Source organism: Cucumis melo, chromosome 11 (assembly GCF_025177605.1).
Source record: "Cucumis melo cultivar AY chromosome 11, USDA_Cmelo_AY_1.0, whole genome shotgun sequence".
NCBI lineage: Eukaryota > Viridiplantae > Streptophyta > Magnoliopsida > Cucurbitales > Cucurbitaceae > Cucumis > Cucumis melo.
Genome location: NC_066867.1, coordinates 32,752,514 through 32,772,298, shown reverse-complemented (window position 1 = coordinate 32,772,298; position 19,785 = coordinate 32,752,514). Strand labels below are relative to the sequence as shown.

At 35.2% G+C, this 19,785-nt stretch overlaps 5 protein-coding genes across 7 annotated transcripts; 1 reads left to right on the top strand and 4 right to left on the bottom strand.

Annotated features, from left to right (window-relative positions):
• Nucleotides 1–1,110: 1,110 nt before the first annotated feature.
• Nucleotides 1,111–2,646, bottom strand: LOC103498926 (photosystem II reaction center PSB28 protein, chloroplastic). The gene has a single exon (XM_008461749.3). The coding sequence runs from the start codon at nucleotides 1,785–1,787 to the stop codon at nucleotides 1,236–1,238; it is 552 nt and encodes a 183-aa protein (XP_008459971.1). The 5' UTR covers nucleotides 1,788–2,646; the 3' UTR covers nucleotides 1,111–1,235.
• Nucleotides 1,111–5,443, bottom strand: LOC103498925 (uncharacterized). Its single transcript, XM_008461746.3, has 4 exons — nucleotides 5,144–5,443; nucleotides 4,706–4,843; nucleotides 3,577–3,764; nucleotides 1,111–2,811 (listed from the first exon to the last, which is right to left on the bottom strand). The coding sequence occupies exons 1-4, from the start codon at nucleotides 5,407–5,409 to the stop codon at nucleotides 2,627–2,629; spliced, it is 777 nt and encodes a 258-aa protein (XP_008459968.2). The 5' UTR covers nucleotides 5,410–5,443; the 3' UTR covers nucleotides 1,111–2,626.
• Nucleotides 5,444–5,861: 418 nt separating this feature from the next.
• LOC103498924 (hypothetical protein At1g04090) lies at nucleotides 5,862–10,323 on the bottom strand. 2 transcript variants are annotated; one of them, XM_008461745.3, is made up of 3 exons: nucleotides 10,062–10,323; nucleotides 8,607–8,715; nucleotides 5,862–7,743 (listed from the first exon to the last, which is right to left on the bottom strand). In XM_008461745.3, exons 2-3 carry the CDS (start codon nucleotides 8,713–8,715, stop codon nucleotides 6,137–6,139), a joined length of 1,716 nt encoding a protein of 571 aa, XP_008459967.1. In that variant the 5' UTR covers nucleotides 10,062–10,323; the 3' UTR covers nucleotides 5,862–6,136. The 2 variants fall into 2 exon arrangements, with proteins under 2 accessions (XP_008459967.1, XP_008459966.1); XM_008461744.3 differs by having other exon boundaries at nucleotides 10,042–10,322.
• Nucleotides 10,324–11,157: 834 nt separating this feature from the next.
• Nucleotides 11,158–13,728, top strand: LOC103498923 (uncharacterized). The gene is made up of 3 exons (XM_008461743.3): nucleotides 11,158–12,106; nucleotides 12,771–12,943; nucleotides 13,398–13,728. The coding sequence occupies exons 1-3, from the start codon at nucleotides 11,330–11,332 to the stop codon at nucleotides 13,510–13,512; spliced, it is 1,065 nt and encodes a 354-aa protein (XP_008459965.1). The 5' UTR covers nucleotides 11,158–11,329; the 3' UTR covers nucleotides 13,513–13,728.
• Nucleotides 13,669–18,589, bottom strand: LOC103498922 (nuclear transport factor 2). 2 transcript variants are annotated; one of them, XM_008461742.3, is made up of 10 exons: nucleotides 18,125–18,263; nucleotides 17,755–17,798; nucleotides 17,531–17,665; nucleotides 16,852–17,164; nucleotides 16,161–16,417; nucleotides 15,710–15,899; nucleotides 15,167–15,288; nucleotides 15,029–15,094; nucleotides 14,703–14,781; nucleotides 13,669–14,210 (listed from the first exon to the last, which is right to left on the bottom strand). In XM_008461742.3, the coding sequence occupies exons 2-10, from the start codon at nucleotides 17,788–17,790 to the stop codon at nucleotides 14,056–14,058; spliced, it is 1,353 nt and encodes a 450-aa protein (XP_008459964.1). In that variant the 5' UTR covers nucleotides 17,791–17,798; nucleotides 18,125–18,263; the 3' UTR covers nucleotides 13,669–14,055. The 2 variants fall into 2 exon arrangements, with proteins under 2 accessions (XP_008459964.1, XP_008459963.1); XM_008461741.3 differs by having other exon boundaries at nucleotides 17,755–18,589.
• Nucleotides 18,590–19,785: the final 1,196 nt, after the last annotated feature.

The following is a 19,785-nucleotide window of genomic DNA, read 5'->3' as shown; positions in this document are numbered from 1 at the left end:
TAAACAAAAGTTAGATGTGATATCATATGAAAGCTCAGATAATGTAACCTCACATTTGTACCATATTCACACGGCAATAAATTAAATTTTTAGTAATGAACTTATTTAAACATTTTCACGTGCTTTTAAGTTACGATTATCGAGGACATTAAAAAGAATTGAACTTCAAATGAGGGTGAAATAATAAGTTAATCGTAATGGTTTATTATCACCAAAAATTGATGAATTTTCCGTATATTATTCTTCAACTAAGTGTTGTTCTTGAAAAATTACTAGTTGAAATCCATGTAAGATGATGTTTTTAAGTGTTCCAAGCATTTTATTTTCGTTCTACCCACAAAATGGCATTAGAAAGAAGAGTGTAAACACAAAGATTGACTTTAGGTTAACTATCCAATATTACATTACAATGGTTACCTAAACTCTTTATGATGCTCTATCACCTTTCTTTACTTTTATTTATTTTATATAGATGACTCAAAGTGAACATTGTGTTTAGAAGCATGAGCACGACAATCTGTTGGTGTGGACGATGAATATTATGTAGGTAACCTAAAGCGCGAGAGTGAATGTTCATCGAAATGGGTGACCATAAACGATTGGACGGTAAGCACAAGCACAAGGGATGGAGGAAAAAAGTGAGTACAACAAGTAAAAAGTAACGTAGGGGCAGATAAAGTAGCAAGTGCGTAACCGGAGGGAAACGTTAGTATTCATTATTTTCAAAATTCAAATCATTCAAATTAACACAATACACATTGTTTCATCCATATAAAAACTCGAAATCATTCTTTACCGGTGTTGACTAAAAAGAAGATTCATTTTTTTTATTAAAATAAAGATAATGTGCATTCTTTTACAATATATGTGGTAGGAAGACGAAACAACAAACATTGCATCGGTTAAGTTGCGGTCATTTTGACCATGTAAATAACTTAATTCCGTTCGGTAATTACAACTAACAAATATAAAATCAAACACATCTAAAGCAATACTTTAAATGAGAATGTAAAGTTTGTTTTGTTTTCACAATTTTTTTTTTTTTTTTTTTTTTTTTTTTGTTATTACAAATTGCCCTACCAGCGTACAAGAATTAGTTGAGAGAGGATAGAAAGAACATAGAACAAAGCATCAATTAAATCTTCATCCATCAGCCATAAATCAAACACAGTATTGATCTTCATTTTCAAACGCAAAAACAAAATTGGGCAAAGAAAGAAAAAAAGAACCTGATTTCATTTCTTGACAAATTGCAAGCCATTGGCATTGGAGTATCGCTCCATGAATCTCATGAATCTATCCCATTCCCTCGGGGTTCTCATCACATACTTCGCCTCAATCCCCGCCGGTTTCCCATTGATGAACTTCGCATTCACATCAACCGATTGAATCACCCCTTCTTCATCAATCATGTAGAATCCGGTGATATCCCCAACCTCCGCCGATGAATCGAACACTGACGGCTGATCGAACCTGAAAATCGCCATTCCGTTGGTTCCGTCTCGGGACTTCGTGAGCCGCACATCCGGCACTGTCTGCTCGTCCGTGCCCTGGATGAACTGAATCTTGGGCTGAACCATGAGGATGGGGTTCCATGGACGTTGTCGGTAAGTGCGGCGAGTGAGTGTGTGGCATTTGGTAGTGGAGAGGGAAAGAGAGCGGCCGTGGAATGAGGAGAAGGCGCTGCTGTGGAGAGAATAAGAGAGTCTAAGTTTGGTGGAAGAAGGATGAAGGAGATGAGGAGAAGAAGGGGAAGTAGTGGAGGCCAGAGATTGAAGAGACGCCATTGATTTTGTTGAGAATTGAAAACAGGGGAAGAATGAAGAAGAAGATGATGAAAAAGGGAGAATGGTGTGGTTTGTGAAGAAGATTGAGGGAAGGTGTGTGTGTAATCACCACAGCCATTCATTCACTTTTTCCAAAAGGGAAGAATTGGAGTGTTTTTCTTCTTTCAAATCTACTTTTATAATTTCTTAACCTATCCTTCTTTTTTTGTAACAAAATGTTAAAAAAAAAATCAATTATTAAGAAAAACCATTGTTTTCACTTTCATTTCTAAACTATTAATCATGTTTGAATCAATGTCAATACTAGCATTTTCCAAGTCCAAAAATACTTTGGTATATGAAGGAGTTGGATTCTTGTTGAAGTGTGAGTCGTGCCGATAAAATTAGAACTATTTTAGGAGAGATTTTTCGAATATATAACCTTTAAGATAACTTTTTTTCAATCATCAAACCTAACCTATTCCTTCTAAGTTCTTCTAACCTTTTTTTACCACCTACTCTGTACAGATCAAGATTAATGGCAGCATAAAACCACACCACCAAACCCAAAGGTCCCAAACAAACAAATAAGAACAAAGAAATCAGATGAATAGTTACTATTTTTCTTTTAGGAATTGGGTTTTACGGTAGAACCATATAACTTTCCACATTTGATATCAGCAAGGTTCTATAATAATAAATCTTCTACCATGGTTTGAACTCAACCTCAAAGAACATTATTTTGGTGGGGATAACGAATACTTCGATCCTTTGGTTAGCTTAAAATCATGTCGGGACAGAAAACTAATAGAAACTGCTAAGTTTTGAGAATAGTTTCACACTATCCTTAAAAGCTAACTTCATCTCTTCTCTGTCTCTGGAGGCTGACAACCAGTGCATGAGACACAAGCAGCAGGAGCAAACTTCTCGGTGAGATTAATACGCAAAGTTTTCTGCTTACCTTCGTTTTCAGGAACATAAAGGAGAGCATCCATCATCAGAATGTCCCAGTCCCGAGGCCGGAGAAAGGAAATCCAGGAATCCTCTGCAGAGATATTCGAACTTAGTATTACCATTCAATAAGTTTATAACAGACGAAAAGACAAGTCAACTTTTCTCTCACCTATAGAGTAATATATAAATATATATAATAAAAGCTGAAGGAGGATGATAATTCATGTAAAAGGAACAAAATGCGACAAGATTTCATTTTGAGTGCATATCTTGATGCAAAAGTAAAATCTGAAGAATTGATAACCATGAGTGTGAGGATCAGACTAGACTAATTGCAGGAAGAAAACAGATAAGAAATTAAATCTGCCTAGTTACCTTTATGGTTTGAAAATTAAAAGATTTTACTGATAGAAAAATATTTTATACCTACCATTACCTTTAGAGTCTTCCCGGTTTACCTAAAACAATCTACTAATCCAGAAAACCCTTTTCCAAATACTTCAGATTGAAGATACACCAGCTAAGTCGGATTGCTCAGGAGAAAAAACAACTTTAAAAAATGTCATCTCATCCTTCAACTTGAAGAAAAGCTTATGAACTAAAATACGTATGACAGAGAACTTCAAAAAAGCTTGGTTCCTCATCCCCAAAAAAGAAGGAAAAAAAAAAAAGATTTTATTTACAAAAAGGATTTCCATGCATAATATCATTTTTGATAATCTGCAAAGAGGTAAATAAAAAAAAAAATGATAGAAATGACAAAAAAATTGTTTATATATTTCTGATTCTCTATTGAAACTATAACTTGAATCAAGGAAGGAAAATGAGGACCAGGTGACAGGAAAAGTATATCGACCTCCATTACGAACTGCCTTCAGTTGGAGGATCCCTGCGCCTTGTGGTCCTGATACCGGAAATGTGCAGGATAGAGAATGTCTCTTATGAGCTACTGCAAGTGATGCATTGTACCATGGACCTTTAGCAATGGGTTCACCAATTGCATCTTTAACTGCTTGATTGTTTCTCGCTTTCTCTATAGCTTTGCTGAGAAAATAATAAAATAATGTAAATAAGTCTCGCTAACAACCAACAGCAAAAGAAAATCATTGATTCATGAAAACCTTGTTGGAAAAAAACTTCCACTAACCACTATTATCACAAGAATAACCAGGAAATAAAGAAAACAACAAAGATAGGGTAAAAATTTTACGTAGAGGAGAGAGAGATTGTCAAACACTCTAATTTTTTGCAAAATGACTTATTTTTTAAATTAAACACTTGCTGGGTTGTCTTTTTGTTTGCCTTTCTGTATTCTCTCATTAAAAAAACTCAGTTAACCACCAAACGGAAGGACAATGATCTTGTGGATTTGAACCTTATATATGTAGCTCAAAATAATTGATAGGAAATAGAATGTGGATCGAAGCTGGTCATAGGTACACCAAGCCAACAAGGGTGCTGATGAGTCAGGTTAGGTCCCTTCGAGAACATCCGATATAATTGGATGAATCAGGTCGGGCTTCTAATTCTAAAATAAGAAAACTACCATACCTTTGTAAATGGGGCAATAACAAAGATTTAAAGCCCCCCAACAGAAACAAAACAAACAAATAATGTATAGGTAAAAAAGACCCAAAGGAAAAGAATGCTTTCATTCTCTTATCGCCAAAGATGACAACTGAGGCTTATTCAGTAACAATAATGTAAACATTACTGAATACTAATATGAGATATTATTTAATCCAATTCAATAGTTCATAGGAAGTGAGAGGACTTAAAGGTTGAAAACAACAGAACAACAGAGCCTTAGATGACAAAAAGGAGAATTCTTTCCAAAATCAATTAAATGTTCTCTAATTACTAAAAAATGGAAAAGTAAACTAATTCTAATCCTAATTAATCATGAATTTGTCCAAGATTCCCCAATTTACTTAATGTTACAACATGGATTTCCTTGAACTTCAAAGCCCCAAAGTCATACATACCTGCTACAGCTATGATAGATGGCAAGGTCATCTAAAGCACTCAAAGCTACACCACCAGTAACAGTAATAAGTACAAAGGAGACGGCTTTCCGACCCCATGATTTGTTCACCTCATTCTCCGATGGCTTTATGGAATTGCTGCAAGCAACCCTTAATCAGAGATTACCAAGTTCCATTCTATCCATTAAAAATCAATGGAAAAAAAAAAAAACAAACAAATTGATTCCCCAAGTTCTAAACGAGCATAAAAGGGGGAAATTAAGCCTATTGTACGATCAAAAAACGGAAATTTTGAAGAACCCAGATGTTATATCACTGTAAAGATGCGTGCAATCGATTGATTCCACGTTCAACTGAAGTTCGTGAACGGGTTAGTAACTGTTGGTGTAAAATTCTGAGAAAAAAAAAACGAAAATGGGGATTACATGTAGGGCGCACCTGGAAGCATATGGAGTTGAAGAGCGCTTGAATATAGAAGCGAACCTTTTCGCCAACATTTTCAACTTTGGGCTACCTTGCTCCTTCAATCGTTGGGAGTTTGTCTTTAATTTCATAAATGTGTATATGAAAATGCCAGCCCACTCGAAATTTGATCTAGGTTTATATATATATATATATATATTGCTTAATACATCGAGACCTATGCGTGAGATCAGCAAGAGAGAGTGTGAGAATATAGAAAACAAATTGAGCTCTGCCTCCATTTTTCAAGCACATCTTGGGGTCAAAATGGTAGTTTGACTTTGCATACGAATACAATTACAAATTTTGAATGTTTTTTTAGTTAAATTATAAAAAATGTCAATGAAGTTCATAATTTTTTCAAAAATATTCATTGGTCATCGGTATTTTATCAATATTTACTTTCACATTTTATAAAATTGCGAAATATTAATTATTTCAAGCTTAGATTACAACCGGAAGGTTAATCGTGTGGTACCCTTCCTAAACAAAACGTAATGACAATAATTAGTTTTTAAAGACGATTAGAAAGACCACTCCTAATCTATAAGCATTATCACAATCATGCCTCGAATTTTGTATTTGATCGTTGAACTTTAAAACTAACAAAATTATGTTACAATTCATGCAGAATTGCTAACCCCTTCCCATTGTAAAATTGTTAATCAAAATAAAAAACAGTAACAGATTAAAATATTAATCAAACATGAGTCCAAAAGTAGTATTAATGATATACCCCAACTCTAAATTACAATAGAAAGAGGCTCAGATTCCATCTATGTACCCCTGTTGTCCCAACCAAGAATCAATACATAAGAAATTGAATTGTGTTAAAATGGAGTTGGGGTCAAAGCACACAACTCTTTGTCATTTGAACATCTCAAACTGCCATTACAACAACCAACAGAGTGAGAAAAAGCAGCAATAAATGGAATGCACAAATAATAATAATAATAATAATAATAATAATTAGCCTCTCTCATCTCCTTCCCAATTGTTTTTCTCCTTTGGCCCAGTTGGACCAACCTCTCCAAACAATTCTGCTGGTAACTTTCTGAATATATTTGCAACCGTAAGCCTAATTTTCAACGGAAGGCGATCGATGAAGTTGTCAAGCTTCGTTCTCGAGCTATAGACAATAGTTGGACCCCACTCTCTCATGAACTGCAACCAACAAGGCTCCACAATTTCATTGCATCTCAGGTGCTCTGCTGCGACAATTTCATAATGTATGCTTGAATCAATAAAAAGATGACTACGTGCGCAGTCGTTCCTTATTCCAATCCCGAGTTTGGAAGAGCCTTGGATGTAGAGCCCAGGATGAGGATAGCTAGCATGTCCACTCTTTGAGGAGTAAACAATGGCTTTGTTTCCTTCTATGAATTCTAAATTGTAAGCATCCACCCATTCACCACCACTGTGCTGGGAAAAGTAAATGCTGAAGAGTTCTCCTGAAAAATTGCAGATCCTGAGAGTGATATGCTCCCAATCCCCAACATGTTGTCCAATTTTCCCTAGACTAATATTCACAATTCCAAGTTTAAGAGTGGATGGCCCATTGAAAGGACAGAACACCCACATAGCAATATCTGTGAATGTCCCTCCCAAAGCTGGCTTTACATGAACGTAAAGCTTGGCGCTTTCCAGATTTCCATATATGATCTTGTCTCTACAGCCATCAGTTGGCAAATCCATCCAACATACTGTATCATTTCTCCCACCAGCAGGCAAATTTGTACCACAGACATGTATGGCCTCCCCAGATGACATGCCATCTCTGTGTAATAGCACCCCATTTTCGAAAAACCATGAAACAGAAGATGGCAAGTATATCTCTTCGGGATGGAAGAAGACAGTGGGTCCATAGTGGTTGATTAGAGAATGAATCTGATTAATGTTAGGCATTGTAGGCAGTGTAGAATCCAGGTTTTTTAGGCAAGCAATGGGAAGCTCTTTTTCGGTTCCCTTGTAACTACAACAGTGAAATGTTCCTACAGGAACTCCCCTACCAAGCATCCCTCGGTGACATGCTCTTGTACTCCAAATCTGTACTAGAAAGTTTTTACATTTAGAACTGATATTAAACATTAAGCGATAAGTTTCGCATCTATCGGTTAAATCAGCTCGAACGCACCTTACTTCACCCACTTCAGGCTTTTCTAGCTTGTTAGTGACAAAATAACCCATGGATTTATAACCATCAGGTGGTTGAGGTAGCCAAATGTAGACACATTCACCGTACTTCTCCTCACTCCCATCATCTGGACTCCATATCAATGTAAAATCAATGGGCTCTACAAGGGCTGGCAATTTAACAATGTTGCTAATATGATCACTTTCCTGAAAATAACCATCTACTTCCCTCGCCACGAGAAGATAACCGTGAAGGGGCCGGTCATTAGGTTGGCAATAGTGACCAAGGCAGTGAAATCCTTCAGGTATCCTTAATGGTCTGTAAAATGTGAAACCATTATTTCCTCTGCGTGATAGATTGCAGCCCCATATTGAAACAAATTGGGTGATTTTGAGAACCTCAATCTCCCCAAGACTTGCTATTCCAGAAGCAAAACCTCCACCTAGGATGGCATACATCAAGGAGGATCAATATTTGTAGGTATAACTAAAACTGTCCAAATAAAATCTCTGACTTTTCTATCACATATTGACAAGTTAGAGCACTTAGCAAACTCAACACGTCTAGACACCTATATTCAAAGGAACCAGAAATATATGCTAACTTTGTTGTTTTTTTTAAATGAAAACAAAAGCAGCCAATAGTGTTGAAAGAATCTTTGCTGACAATAATCTCAGTAGGAACATCAAAAAAGCTGATACGAAGAGGATATCCTTTTTCCTACACAATTCAATCATATCAATGAATACTATAACAGCAGGGGAGTTACTGATTAACAAAACAAAAACAACACTCAAGAATTAAATCATCAACAAATATTACTACATCAAAGATAACCGCACATATTTACAAAATCATCAAGAGTTTTCCGTATTGAAAATTTATCCAGAAAACTTCCCAGGCTATAGTGACCTCAAATGTTAATGGATGCTCTGTTCCGCCGGCGTCCTTTTACATTGTGTGAACACATCGCTTTTAGCTCGAATTGTAATTTTCAGGAAATGTAAAACAATTCCCTCGTAGCCTTCAACAAGAGGAGATCAACGTGTTTCTCTCTTAATTTCAACATTCAAAATCTTACTCTTCAACAAACCCATTTAGTTTAATGGGGTAAAATGGGAGAATAAGTAGTTAGTCCAATACTCCTTAGTCCTCATCAACAAAAGTCACACACATTGAGGCAGAGACTCAGAAGCAAACAAAGAATTACCTCGAATTCAATGTGAAGTAACAAAGAAACAAATAAAACATAAATGAACAAAATGCTATAGTTTACTGTCATTTTTATTTGAGAATAGCATATACCTTGAGGCCATTCAGGAGTTGGGGAAGGCAACGAGAAATGGTCGGGCTCATCTGAGGGCAAAAGGTAATGAGCATTGCTCCAGTTGAACCAGCTGCATCCGGATGCCATCTGGAGGAATAAGAAAAAGTTATACAAGGAAAATACCCCCAAGAAAAAAATCCTTGCATTCTCTTGTTCCTTCATCATGAAAAGATTGATAACTTAACGCTTATAAGGATAATATAAATTTCATTGCTTACTTATACAAGACCGCATCCAATCAAATTGGTTAGTTCATATACAGTAAAAAAAAAACTGGTTTGAAAAACACGTAGCCTGAGTAATATAAAACCGCAGCCAATTTATAGGCTGAGAACTGCCGAGACTCAACAACTTCAATACCCCCCCGATTTTCTAAGATAAATACCTATTATGGAGATGACAGCATGGTGACGAGGAGAGTTTCCTTGAACTCTGAAGCACAAATAAGTAAAACATGGTAGCAAAAAAATTCCAAGACCACCAGTTTAATACCTTTCATTTTATTAAACTTTATTGCTCATCCAGAACTTGAAAAGCCCTGAGCCCATCAACTCAGACATGCCTTTTATAGGTATGATAGATTGTAAGGTAATAACCAAATCATTTCCCTTTTTTCCAAAAGTATTTCTTTTCCAACATATGCAAATTCCCATTTCCATTTTGTTTTAAAGAAGTCCCAAACTCCTCCTTCGCCAGTATCAATAACCAACTTTCTTTCCTTCCAGTCCAAAGTTCCAAACCTTCTTCTCCAACAAAATTAGGTAACCAAAATGTCATATATGCTTAAGTTCTAGAATACCAGAAGTTAGTCCTACATTTACCCCCTTTTTAAGAATTTTGTCCACAAAATTCAATTAAGAAGTGTATTTAAATCCTACTTTACAGGTTTCCTTACAATGAGATTCAAAGTGGATGTAGACTCAAAAAAAAAAAAAAAAAAAAAACTTTGCATTTTCTCTAACAACTGCTAGATATAAATTTGAGAAACTTTTTGTAAATGTCTCTCGTGCATCCAAAAGCACGAAACTGTCAGTCACATTGTGCGGCCTCCTCGATAATTTCTCAAATAATACGCAGAACGACCAATGTCTTTATGAAACTAATACAATCACCACTTGATCAGAGATCATCATATTCCACCCCTTCCTTTAGGAAACCCAATAACTAATTCTAACAACCATTGGTTTCAAAAGGTAAATCTTGGTAATGGAAAAAACCGAAAACTGTCAGCTTTCTACACCAGCTTAAGGTCGAAATTAAATTAAGCCTCTTAAACAATCAAAACATTCAAAAAAGAAAGAACCCAAGAGCTAGCAGCGATCAATTCAATGTTCGTTTGAAGTTAGTGAATAAAACCCATAAATGGAATTAGAAACAAAAACAGACAAGATCAAAAGGGAAAGAAGATCTTACAATTACAAGGGCTGCCCCACCTGGAAGTATGCAGCATTGAAGAGCGCTTGAATGTGGAAACGAGTCTTATGGGCGGCATTTTCAGGTATGGAGTGGCATCGTAAGGATCAAATCATTGGGGAATAAGGAAAAATTGAAAAGAGAAAAAGTTAAAGAATCGATGGAAGTCTTTGTAACGAAGAAGAAGAATATGTATTTACCTTGATATGGAGGGAAATTAAAACCGACAAGGTTTGTCCGATTTGTGTGGACTTCACCAATCAGAATCGTCAATGGAAATTAAAATTTCTCCACCAATTGGAAAAATGGCTAAAAATAGGACAAAAATAAGAAAGCCTTCAAGAAAAATCTTACTGAAATTTAAAGATTTTATGCAGATTTTTATATTTTCTTTGTTGAGATAAAATGAGAATCTAATTTGAAACAACACAAATTTACCATCAAAATTGATCTTTTTGTTAAGAAAAATATACCAACATTAATAAATAAAAGTGAATATATATATATATATATATATATATGAAAAGTCAATATTCAATAGTCAACTTGTCATTTGCTTTAATTATATATTTATTAAAATTACATATATTAAATAAAATTTTAAAAGTAGATTATGTCAATTTAACCGATTTGACGAAAAAAATATTAAGATTTGAAAGTTCAAATTTGTTAAACCAAATAGACGTTAAGCTAAAAGTAAATACATTTTAAAATTAAGGAATTATGTAGTCATAAACCTAATATTTCATACATAGTTTAAATTACACTCATGTTAATGCCACTTTGTTACCTCTCATGTCCAAATCAAATTCACGAAAGCATAGAAATCTGTCACAATGAAAAAGGTGGAATTATATAATGTCAACTACAACATTGAACTTTACGGACATTCTAAATATTTTTGTTATCATTTTGAATTGATATTTTTAGTATATTATAGAAAAATACATAAATAGTATGTAAGTATAATATAAATAATTTAAAACAAATAAAATATTTCTTCTAAGAAATGATAAATTTATTTAGTAGTTTATCATAATTTTTTTAAAATAAATAAATATGAATATGGATATTTATGTAAAATTAAAAAGGAGATATTTGGGTGGAGATTGGACATTTTAAAAATGTGATGCCAACGTGAAAGGGAAGGGAAAAGGTTGTTTTTCCGTGAGGGGACACCGACCTTTTTTTTTTTTATCGGTATCTTCCATTGCCATCTGCTGATCTTCATCCACTCCCTCCCTCATAAAACAATCAAATATCTTCTAAACTCAACAAAATCATAATTATGCTCCTCAAAAGCTCTTCAACGCCGCTTCTTGGCTCTCTTCTCCCCCCTGACCACCATCACCACCACAATGACCTCGTCGGGAAACACTCCCCTTCCACTTTCCCTTTCCACTGCAATAATAAACCGCTTTCTTTCTCCACCACCACTGCTTCTCTTAACTCATCCCCTTCTTTCTCCGACCATCATCGCGCCCCGGCTCCATCTGGCTTTCGGAGAACCAACTCCGAAGGGAATTTGAATACTATTTCCCATGCTTCTAATGTAATTGATGTCCATGAAGATCCGTTTTCTTCTGATTCCGTAAATTTCAAATCCTCTAATAAGTTTTCCCGTGGCCTCAAACGCTCTGTTCTCCAGACTATTCCCTCGTTTTCCTTCTACGGTTCTAGAGTTAGGACTGAAGAAGATGAGGAGGAGGAGGAGGATCGAGAGATTGATACGGAGGAAGAGGAAGATGATTTGGGGAATTTTGGCATTAACGCTGCCGTGATAACTCCGGAGGTTAGGGCTATGGAACAAGCTTGGAGTAGAGTGGGTGCTGGTGGTGATGGGATTGGTTTTGTGGGTGATTTACGGAAGGAGATGTATCTGGCTAGAGGACTCGGCATCGGAGGAGGACCGGGTGATGGTGGCGGTGGTGGTCGACTGCATACTGGAGGCGGGGGTGGAGGAGGAGGTGAAGAATATGGGATGGAGGAGTATTACAAGAAAATGGTGGTGGAGAATCCGGGGAATGCTCTTGTTTTGAGTAACTATGCGGAGTTCTTGTACAAGGCAAGCGCTTCTACCCTTCTACCCTTGTTTGCATTTCTCTATAATGCTACGATTTTTTTAGGCCGAATTCAAACTTTTTTATTTAGAATATTCGTATAGTTCTTTTATTATAAATCTTAAATTTAGTCGCTTAAAAATAACAATACAAACAGAAAAGATTTTTACAAGAATCAGCACTCAAAATGATCCTTACAAGAATCAGCACTCAAAGTTGGACCATTGATAGTATTGAAGAGCAAAATTGAACAACTTTCTAAGGAAAAGAGCCAAAAATATTTTAACTTTAACTTTTAAAAAATTCTAATGTTGTTTTATTAACCACCATAAATTTTTCGAATTTTTTTTAATGTTGCTTTTGAATTTGGAGTTTGTTATAATAGTTTGCACATTGTAATATCGTAATTTCAATTTATTTTTAATGTTGTTTTTGAGTTTGTTATAATAGTTTGCTCATTGTAATATTGTAATACTCTTATGTTAAGGGTAGACTATTTTAAGTATAGGTTAAAAACTTGAAAAGAGAAGATGGCTATAAATTATTAAACGCTATGAGATTTTTCAAACAATTGAAAACTTCGATACCAATTCCAATTCCGGCCTTCGTTATGGTCATAATTAGCCAGTGAATCTAAGGGAATTTCTTTGCATATGATTTTGTTGGCAGAGGAAAGGAGACCTGCGAAGAGCAGAAGAGTATTACAGCAGAGCCATTTTAATGGATTCCCAAGATGGAGAAATTTTGTCAAAATATGCCAAGTTAGTGTGGGAGTTGCATCATGACCAACAAAAAGCTATATCCTATTTTCAAAGGGCTCTGCAAGCTTCTCCACATGACAGGTAGTCACTTCCCACCTTCATTCTATCTTTTCCCTCTTTACTATTTCTTCGAAATGATATAGAGTATAACTTTAGTCCTCAACTAAGTCATGAACAGTAAATAAACACAAACAACCTTAACTTGGTATCAACACGTATATTAGAAAAACAAATATGTTAAACATGCATAGAATATTCGTCGAGTAGATTAGAAAGATAAATGATACTGACTTTTTGTATTAAGTTAAGTTTTTTTAAGCATATAAATGCATCAACTCATTTGATTTTTAAAATATGGTGGGTCAGTCGTGTCCATTACATATCAACTTAGATGGAGACTAAGGTCAACAAGATATTAGTATAACTGAATCCTTATGTTATAGCGCTTTTACTGTGATATGAATGAGAATAATAAGAAAGAAATGTTTGAAGAGGAAGATTGATGCAAAAAGAAATTACATTGTGAATCTTTCAGCCATGTGCAAGCAGCCTATGCCAATTTCCTGTGGGAAACAGAGGAGAATGAAGATGAACAAAGCATAGGAAAAGAGACAGCAACAAAAACTTACACGGCAGCTGCAACTGCTTGAGATGAAAGTGAATGGCAACTTCTTTTTCTTGTTTCCTTCGTTGTAGAATAATCCCATCATCATTGATAATAAACATTGTTGCAGCATATTCAAATTTGTTCCATGTTTCTGCAATGCAATGTTAGTGAAGAAACAAACAAGAACAGACAGAGGTAGTAGGGAGAAAGCAAACAAGTTTCAGTATATGATTTAATGAAAAGGATCATCATCTCTCAAGTCTTTTTCCCTCACATTGCCTAACAAGTGCTTGTACTTGAAATGCCAAAATTTCCCCACTTGAATTGCATCTTAAAAAACCATCCAAGGGGGAAAAGTACCATCTTATCTTAATAATCAATTCCTCACAAATTAACATTTCCAGTAATGTCAACTCACACGCTCAAAAACACAAACTACAAACCAATTCCTAAACCACTCAACATCGGAGACGCTGCTTTTTCTCTGAACCATCAAACGTAGTAACCACCTTCCATATCAAAAACTCTTCCAAAGTTTCATCTCCATAATGGTTATAAACAAACTGGTACTGATTGATTGATGATACTATTGAACCTTGTGGTAACCCCGCTGAGGGAAACCATTGCCTCTCAACCGACCGTAGTCACTTCCATCCTGGCTGCTTCCTCGACCCAAACTACGAGAACCAAATCGTCCCCTGGGGGCATCTGACTGGTAACTACCTCTCCCTCTTCCCCTTCCTGTTCATGGCACCACCAACAAATGCATCAGAAACTATCCATGTGAGCCAATCCAAACAAATCATCAATAGCAAGGATATGCAAAGTGCTTATTGATGAACTAGGAAAAGCATATATAGACTGGACGAGGTGGGCATCGACAATTTCAGAACAGCCAATTGCAGCAATTTGATGGATTTCATTTTGACGAGAAACAATGTAGTAGGTAGTAATAATTCAGATATCTTCGTTAAAAATTTATAAAGAATTTCTTTATTACATTGGTTTATGTTTAATTTCGCATTTTTTATTCTTGCCTGTATACCAATCTTCAAAAGGTTCTATCTCAAATGATTAAAAGTGCGTGTGGCATGCCTTGATTGTATCATAATAACTACGGAAAACAATAGTATTAGAAAACAAGAAAACAAGTAAAAATTGGAAAATGCATGATGATTTAAAGACCTCAAAAACACAAATGCCAGTATGTTTCATAGCTATATTTGCACTTACTTCCTCCCCGAGCACCGCTGCTGTTTGGCCTCCGCTCTTCAATGTAGACTTGCCTTCCACCTATTTGAATAGGAGAGGCCTGTAGCAAAACATGCCAAGATTTGAAATTTACCATGGAAAAGCAAAATCTAAATCTAACCAGCACGCAACATGAAACAGAATTTTAATTCTTCATACACAAATCTTTTCAAAGCACAACAGCCCAGAAAGCCCAAATGGTTTGAAATGTTTTTTTTTTAAAAAAAAAACGAAACAAGGCTCGTTTTTGAGGTCTAACAAATACAAATGAAAAATAAACAACAAAAAAGTTCAAATGCAGCCCAAACCTTTAGAGCGTTTTGAACACCAAGAATATCTTCAAACTCAACGAAAGCATAACAAACCCCAATCTCCTGTACAAAGAAATATATGTTAAGCCAGCCAGTAAAGATTAACCAACAAACATCAAAAAATAAAGTACTGACCTTTCGAGACCTAATAAATACACCATCAGGAAGAATTCTACCAAAATCTTTAAATTCTTGCTCAATTTCAGCTTCAGTAACAGAGGGCGGCAAGTTTCTAACATAGACAGATTTTGGTTCACCTGAAGATAGGACAACATAAGACTAATCAGAAGCTTTGGGAATGAGAATTATACAAGGTACAACCAAACCTTTCAAGTTTCAACATCTCGAAACGCTCAAATACAGTTCTCATGTAAACACCCATTTTAACAACAATTTTCCCATGTCCCTACACAATGCAAACAGCATGCAGAATACTGTACTGCAAAATAAGCCTAAGTAAATATCATACGAAATTTCAGGTGAAGTATGAATCCCGAATAAAACCAACAAAGGATAATTAAAATCCCACCTATGAAACCAAAATATCAATACTCACATACCCCATTATATAGAGTCAGAGACAGAAGTACAAATACAAAAAAGCAATGATGAAGTTTCAGACTATTGGCATGATTATATTGTAAACATGATAATCTAAAGATGAACAAAGAATTTGACCTTCATCTTCCACACCAAAACCTTCTTCTATTGTATCTGGTACAGGTTCGGGAGCATATGATGGTGCAGGGTTTACGTGTTGAGGGGCTGGTTCTGGAATGTGGTTCCAGTCAGAAGTAGCCGGAGCACTTGGATAAAATGATGGTTGTGGAATAGCTGATTGTGCAGCTTCTGCTCTAGCAGCTCTCAACTACATAGTTTGATATTATCAAAATATAAGAAAATGATTTCACACTTGTAACACAAATTCATATACGGCTCAAAAAAAAATCTTAAGGCATATTGCTTGTCCACTTGTGTTTTCCTCAATTTGGTTATATTTCATTTATACCCATTTTAGTCACAAAAACTAAATATTAAAAGATGCCAATGGCTTATTGCTATTGTGTGAGCACACATACAGCGCAAAAACACAGGCACCAGCAGCATCACTATGGTAATGCGTACTTACAATGGAAGCATAAGTTTTCTTTTCTGGTTCTCCAATGGGTTCATCATTCACTGCAGAAATAGGCTCCTGAACACTGTTAACCACATTTTGATGAGAAGCAACCAAATCCTCCACAGGAGCCTCCTCCACAACAACTTCAGATTCAAATTCTTCTTGTTGCTGTTGCTCAGGAAGGCTGTATTTATCGACTGGATCATCTTCTATATGAACCGAGTCCACATACTCTCTCGCATTCTCCTCCAAAACATAGTCGGAAACTACCAAACAAATCAAGAGAAGTATCCGATTTAAAAACCTACTGAATGGCTCAGGCCAATCTAGAAACCACTTCAAACAATTTCACTTTTAACTATCACAAATCTTGGAGACCTTCCAAAACCAATACAAACATGATATAGCTACACAATTACTCCAGAAGAACAAAAGCATCATGTGAAGGGAAAAGAACCTACTAACTACGACTATGATAAAAGAACTTTTCATCCCTTCCAACTATCACGAATCTTTGAGATCTTCTAAAAATAATACACATAGCTACACAAATGTTCCAAAAGATCAAACCACGGTGTGAAGGGAAAAGAACCCACTAATAATGGCTATCATAAAAAGAATATAAATTATCCCCATCTATAAGAAAAGCAAGAAAGCTAGGAGATTTATGCTCAATTATTCAATACTATTGACAGAGTACCTGGTGGCTCTGGAATGGAGCTGGGAGCATTTAGGTCAGCTTCAAATTTATTTTCTGATATTACAGGCAACGGGTTGTGCTGAACTATCTCCTCCTCCTCGATGAAATGGAATATGTCATTGAGAACAAAGTAACCCTTCTCTTGAGGAGCGAGAAAAAATGTCTGCACAAACTTCCTCATCCCATTAAACTCCTTTGACTTTGCAGAACCTGAAACCACTACTAGAATACCACCATTCCAAGAATCCATTGAGTTGATCGTCTTGATTGAAAACGCAGTGAAATTTAGCGACATGATAAGTGTATGTATTTGCTGCAGAAGAAAAGCTAAAGTAAGCAACATGTAAATAAAACTAACACTTGTTTACATCGTGCATAACGTGCTAGCAGAGTATTTCACACCAAACAAGTAATGGAACACCGTGTACATTTATTTTTCCTTGACCTTCACCTTCACACACAAGTGAAAAATTCATAAACCCACTAAATAGTAACCATTTCCATAGCTAAAACCCTAACACTACGTTGATCAACAGTTTTATAACAAATCAAAAATTTACAAACCATTAGAAACTCAAGACGTTGAGCCAAACTGTTGCCAACGACAAAATTCAACAAACGACGAGATTATCAACTCCCGAAGCTTAACCAAATAACATATTAAAAAAACCAGAAGTACCAGCATTGTGGAAGCAGTCTCAGAGGAATCCCCATCAACCCGAATCATGGAGCTAGCTTCAGAGTAAAATTGGTGAACAAGGTCAGGTTGTTGCCGAAGAACATGATAGTACTGCTCCACAAAGTAAGACCCAACCTGCACCATCTCGAAACGCATATGCACTCATCAAACCCAAGAAATGCACAGAGACATAGACAAATACAAGGTTAGAAGAAGAAAGAAACCTGGACAGCGCTGACAGATCCAGAATAAGCTGCCATTTTCGCAACTATAAAATAAAATTTAAAAAAAAAACAGAGGAAAAGGTAAAAGCTCAGTTCACCGAGGACAGCATGCAAAATCCCCAAAAAACCTAAAACTCAGTTAAGTACGAAGGTGGGTAGATCCAGGGAGACAAAAAAACAGGAAGCAGAAAACCCTAGAAGGTAAGAGTAGTTAAGGAATCGGTTAAGTTTGTTAAAAAATGGCGAATCGTGGATTATCCACGGTGGAAGTGATGGAAAAAAAAAAAGCCAAAAGGAATAGGAAAAAGAAAAGGAGAAGGCGGCGCCGATAAGGAAGCCGGAGATCGGAGAGATGGCGATAAGGAAAAACCTCAAAGGCAAAGGCAGCTGCTATGCAGATCTATGGAAGCGGAAGCGGAAGCTAAAGGGATTTTCTTTTCTTTTCTTTTCTTTGTTTTCTTTTTTTCTTCTTTTCCTTTTTGGGTTTTTGGTTACACACTTTCATACACTAAAAACGATTCGCTTTTATTTATATATATACACAAAAGAAAAATGACGATATTAAATCTCGTCCCTTCGATTACTGGGCCCTACTCTTCATCGGTGCTGCCACGTTATACCTAATTCTCAATCAACGGCTAGATCTCCACATGCTTCTCTCCTTTGCTACGGATGCTTTTGTCGGGTGGGTGGGTGGGTGGGGTTGTTTGCTTAAATTACCCGACCCGGTGAGTACTTCTGGTAAATGGTAGATTTTTATGGTTAAATATATTGGAATATTCAAATGAAAAGGAGAGAGTTAGAAAAATGTCAAAAACATTGAGAAAAGTCTTGAGGATTCTTGATTGGTTATCTCGAAGTCGATTTTACTATTGACAAAATGTAGGGAAAAGATTTGTCAAAATATATGAAGATTTTTCAATGAATTTTATGGTTTAAATTCCTATTCTAATTCAATGGTCGGGTTGAAATAGTTAATAAAAAAGAGAGAGAGAATATTGCTTTTGAAAAAATAGAATCCTTTCTAATGTTGGTTTGTGGTTAAAACAGTCTATGGTGGAATTTAACCAAAACAAACAAGTTAATAAGTTTTAAAGCATTTTATTTCCATAGATTGTGTGTGTATTTATAATTATTTTTCAATTATGTAATTCCCAAAATTTTTAGAAAATCTTTTATTGTTATTTTTTTTTTATGTTTTTGAATTTGAAATTGAGATACAAATATTAATTTGATGTTTTAAAATAAACAAATATTAACTTTTTACCTATTTTAAGATGTAAAAGAAAATGACATATACAATCTCATCTCTCATTTCTCTTTCTTATTATACTAAAAAATAATGTACTCTTACAACTCAAACTCAAGGATTTGATTGCATTCCCGTAGATGGAAGAAAATTAAATTCTCTAAGAAAAATAAATAAAGAATCCATTTGAAAAACTATTGTTTATAAACCAATTAAAATTTTAGGGGAAATAGAATAGGGTTTTTTTCATGAGGAGGATAACTTTAAATAGAAAAACAGTAAGTGGTGTTGTCATTGTCCTCTCTGCTGGATCACATTGTCATTTCTGAAAATTACTTTTAGCATTTCTCTAAATACAGTATACTCATTAGAAACTTCAAGAAAATTGCATGACACATGACAAAATATTTTCTTAAAATGTACTCGGAAAAAATTGTTACTTTTTCTTTTGATTTCATTCGAAGATTTGACGCCCTTTGTTTTTATGTACCTTAAACTATTCAATTTTAATCTCTATATTTTCAATAAATTTAATTATTTAAGCTTGTTTCTTTCTTCTTTCTTTTTTAGGAAGAAAGACGAATAACAAATATCATTAATCTATAATCTATATACATTTGCTTCAAAAAAAATCATATTCTTGATATCCCTAAAAAACCTGAACATAATTATAAGGAAGCACGAAATTCATCAACAATTGCAACGAGATGGTGAAAGATAGAGTTTTTCTGCAAGTGTGCAAACTTCAATAGAAGTTAAATCATTTAACAGAAGTGTTTTTT